At 56.4% G+C, this 4282-nt stretch overlaps 1 protein-coding gene across 3 annotated transcripts in view; it reads left to right on the top strand.

Moving 5' to 3' along the window:
• Positions 1-15: 15 nt before the first annotated feature.
• LOC105522028 (ATPase family AAA domain-containing protein 3A) overlaps positions 16-4282 on the top strand; it is a 24001-nt gene continuing 19734 nt past the window's right edge. Inside the window, exons 1-2 of one of the 3 annotated variants that reach the window (XM_011956407.1) lie at positions 16-170; positions 3807-3883. In XM_011956407.1, the coding sequence (XP_011811797.1) occupies positions 3839-3883 (45 nt within the window). In that variant the 5' untranslated portion in view covers positions 16-170; positions 3807-3838. Of the gene's footprint in view, positions 171-3433; positions 3654-3806; positions 3884-4282 lie in introns of those variants that run through there. The other 2 variants (XM_011956405.1, XM_011956408.1) reach the window with 2 other exon arrangements.

Consider the following 4282-nt stretch of genomic DNA (forward strand, 5'->3'; position numbering starts at 1 on the left):
GGCCGGGCCGGGAGCTCTGGCCCTTGCTGCTCCTCGCCGCTGTCGGCAGCCACTGTCCGGGGGAGACTGCGTCCCCGGAGCACCCCCGGCCGGAGCCGTTTCGCGTGCCGGGAGGATCGGACTCTTTCCGTCACCCTTTTGCACCTCTGCAGCTGTGAAGAGCGGGTCGGGTGCGGAGGTGGCGCTCACGGGTTACGGAGGTCAGGGCCTGGGGCTGTCCCTGGTCTGTCAGGTACCGCCCAGTGCGTGGGATCTTTCTGCGCTTGCTGCCTCCACGTGGCACAGGCCAAGGCGTGGCCATATCGGTAGATGGGTTTGTTGGGTGGTTGCTAGCAATTTCCACATAACGAGGGAAGCATATTTGAGAGTTATTTGGTTCTAACCAGAGTCTAGCAGATTTGCAGTTCTTGTTGGAAGACGTTAGCGTTTGCACGGCGAGGTCTGTGAACCGCAGGTCAGGCCGTGCTGCCCAACTTGAGGAAATCCCTTACCCAGTGCCCTCAGGTGTGAGCACTCACCATGTTGGCCAGGCTGGTCTTGAATTCTGGCCTCAGGTGATTTGCCCACCTCGGTCTCCCAAAGCGCTGGGATTACAGGCGTGAGCCGCTGCTCATGGCCTTGCTGGGTAATTTTATTTATTTATTTTTTTTGAGACGGAGTCTCGCTCTGTCGCCCAGGCTGGAGTGCAGTGGCCGGATCTCAGCTCACTGCAAGCTCCACCTCCCGGGTTCACGCCATTCTCCTGCCTCAGCCTCCCGAGTAGCTGGGACTACAGGCGCCCGCCACCTCACCCGGCTCTTTTTTTTTTTTTTTTTGCTGGGTAATTTTAATGATCAGGTTAGGATGGGAATCAAGGGCTGGACTTCAGGGCACCTCGGAGGACAGCGGACTTTGGTGCCGGACTTTCTTGCTGCAGCCTCATTTGGAGGGTTCCTTTCTGTCCTGATTCCTGGGGTTTTCACCTGCCAACTTCACTTAGAGATCGAAACTTGTCCCACTTCGAGAAGCTGAATCTTAGTTATCAGTGGTACAGGCCTGATTGAGCAGCCTCGGGCTGCCGAGGGCCTCCTCCCCATGGTGCAGACCTGTGCCTCTGAGTTGCTCCCGTCCTGGCAGCCCCAGAGCCCCTGATCCGCAGTCTGCTCTGCCTGGGTTGCCAGTGCCTTGGCCTGCCCTCTCTGTGGTCCAGCAGGGCCTGCAGCAGGGTCTCCAGGTGCACCGTGGGGAGCCCTCCATCAGTCTTTGTCTCCTGTGGATTCTGTTCCAAGTGTGGACTCTTTCATTCTTTCATTTTTATCCCTTCCCTCCTTCCTGGTCTGACTGCTGGCTGGTGAGAGAGGTTTCTCCAAAGTTTGCCGCTCCCTTTCCGTCCTGGACCTCTTTTTCCCCGGGTGCTCCCTGCCCTGCCCATCTGCCTGGTAGTCCCTCTGCAAGCCTGTCCCCTCCTGGCTTCCTCTGTGCCCCTTTCCTGGCAGCAGGGTCGCCAAGATTCGGCCGGAACCCGTTGCTTTGGCCTTGCTGCTCTCCGGGCAAACGGGCGGCTCCTCCTCACAGCCTGGCTGCCTCCTCTGTCCCTTGAGGCAAAGCCCCATGCTGCCTCGTTCCCAGGGTCTCCCCTGGCCCCTCCTGCAGCCTGTCCTTGGAAGCCAGAGCAGCACATTGTCCCAGAACTGTCTGAGAGCACCAGCGCTTGCCCTGCACTCCACAGAGGGGTGCCTGGAGGAGACCCTCGTGCCCAGTGGGTATGAATCCATGCGCTGGGACGCACGTCCTGGCACAGGGTCATCCCAAGGTGGTGAATGATTGTTCTCATTCTAATAACTGAGAGGCCACACGAGCCCCAGACCTGCTCTTTCCCCTCTCATCCTCCCCAGAGTCACTGGGGGTGGGAACTGTCAATGAGCCATTTTCAGGGGTGGGAGTGGCCTCAGCTTAATCCAGCCCAAGGTCCTCTTGGGAGGAGATAGGCAGAGCGCCTCACTGTGACGCCCACGTTCCTGTCACTGCTCTGTGGCAAGACCCTGGGGGACGGACACACCCTCGGCCCCCTCCGGGTCAGAGTGAGAGTGGTTGAGGGCCCCGGGGCCGCTTCAGCCCTTGGCTTCCTGAGCTCACCAGCCAAACCCTGGCACTGTCTTCCCTGAGAGGCAGGTCCCTGTCCCATCTGTGCTGTGGTTACTGGGGCCTCCGAGGGTGGCCTCCACCCTCCTTCCCGGAATCTGACGCTGATGCCCGTCAGGCCAGTTCGTGCCTAACTGCAGGCCCAAGCAGAGCCACCCCAGATGCCAAAGCATTGCTGCCTCTGTCTAAATGCAATGAGTGCTCCCCACGGTGCTTAACGCCTGTGTCAGTCACTTCCAAAAATTACACCTGAGCTGAGAACAAACGTTGAGCTTTAGTTAGTGATGTGTTTGCTTCAGTTGACGCTGAAGGCTTCAAAAAGTGAGATGGCCTGCGGGAGGTAGAGAGACGGGAACAAAGCCCCAACCCAGGAACATCAGGGGTCCCTGCCTGCTTTACGGACGTGTCTTTCTGTGTTAGAAGATGTATTTATTTATTTACTTATTTGAGATGGAGGAGCGCTCTGTCACCCAGGCTGGAGTGCAGTGGCACAACCTCGGTTCATTGCAACATCCAGCTCGCAGGTTCAAGCAATTCTCCATCCTCGGCCTCCCAAGTAGCTGAGATCACTGCCGTGCCCTGCTCTTTTTTTGTCTTTCTAGTAGAGACGAGGTTTCTCCATGATGGCCAGCCTGGAGATTTGTTTTTTTAAGTCTTGCTCTGTCCAGCTGGAGTGCAGCGGTGTGATCTGGGTTCACTGCAGCCTCTGTCTCCGGGATTCAAGCCATCCTCCCACCTCTGCCTCAGAGTAGCTGGGATTACAGGCGCATGCCACTGCACCCGGCTAATTTTTGTATATTTAGTAGAAATGGGGTTTCACCACATTGGTCAGGTTGGTCTCTTAACTTCTGGCCTCAAGTGATCCACCGCCTCAGCCTCTCAAAGTGCTGGGATTACAGGAGTGAGCCACCGTGCTCGGCCAGAAGATTTTTATGGTAAAATTTTGTGATGGGAGGGAGGCTGAGGCAGGAGAATGGCATAAACCCGGGAGGCAGAGCTTGCAGTGAGCTGAGATCCGGCCACTGCACTCCAGCCTGGGCGACAGAGCGAGACTCCGTCTCAAAAAAAAAAAAAAAAAAAAATTTGTGATGGGAAAACTATCATTCCAGAAAATTTTGAGACTTAGGCCTCAGCAGCTCGGAGAATACGTACTTCTGTCCCAGAACACCCAAACGTCGACCTGTCAGTTCCCCACTAGGAACAAAATGTAACTGGGGATGTTGTCGTACGCTTGCCCTCGTCACCCTGAGCGTGTTGGCTGGTATCCAGTTCTTATTCATTCCCTTTCTTGCCTGCATGTGCTTGAGGGCAGATCAATGACAATAGCCATTGGAAGCTTAGGAACAGCGTATGTAACGTGAAAAAATAGAGGACCCTTTATCCATCGCCTGACTTTCCGTTGAATTGGGAATAGCCTCCTCCCGTCCATGTGGGATGGCCTTCCCGATGTGACCCTCCAAGACCGTCGGTGGGGGGTAAAACCCCACAAATGCACCAGCCCGTGTGCTGGGGACGGGGCATCGTCACACCAGGTCTGAGTGGGAAGGAGGATGGTGAGGCAGGGCTGGGGGCTTTGAGGTTGAGGCGTGGCCATGGATTCCAGAAAACCCCTTGGCTGATGTGCATGCCTGCCCAGTGGCATCTGCATATCCTAACACCTGCCCTCCGTGCCCCTGCATCCACAGGTTATGCCAAGGATGCCCTGAATCTGGCACAGATGCAGGAGCAGACGCTGCAGCTGGAGCAACAGTCCAAGCTCAAAGTGAGTGGGGCCTGCATGGGCAGGGAGGCCAGGGTACACATGGGGTTCAGGCGTGGAGATTGCCGGTGGGTAGGGCCAGTGACGTGTACATGGGCAGTAGTGGGGCCCAGGGCTGAGCTTGGGCGCCTCATTTCACAGAAGGAAACAAGGGGAGGTGAGAGACACTGCTGCAGTGCCACCCGAGAGAGAGGACCAGTGTTGGTGAGGGTGTCTTGTCGTCTGGAGGACCTGGGTCTTCTTGGGGTTCTCACCTCATTTCATTGTGCTCAGCAGGATTTTTTTGTTATATTTTATTTATTTATTTATTTTGAAATGGAGTCCGGGCCGGGCGCGGTGGCTCAAGCCTGTAATCCCAGCACTTTGGGAGGCCGAGACGGGCGGATCACGAGGTCAGGAGAT

Source organism: Colobus angolensis, unplaced genomic scaffold, assembly GCF_000951035.1.
Source record: "Colobus angolensis palliatus isolate OR3802 unplaced genomic scaffold, Cang.pa_1.0 Scaffold416, whole genome shotgun sequence".
In the NCBI taxonomy this organism is placed as follows: Eukaryota; Metazoa; Chordata; class Mammalia; order Primates; family Cercopithecidae; genus Colobus; species Colobus angolensis.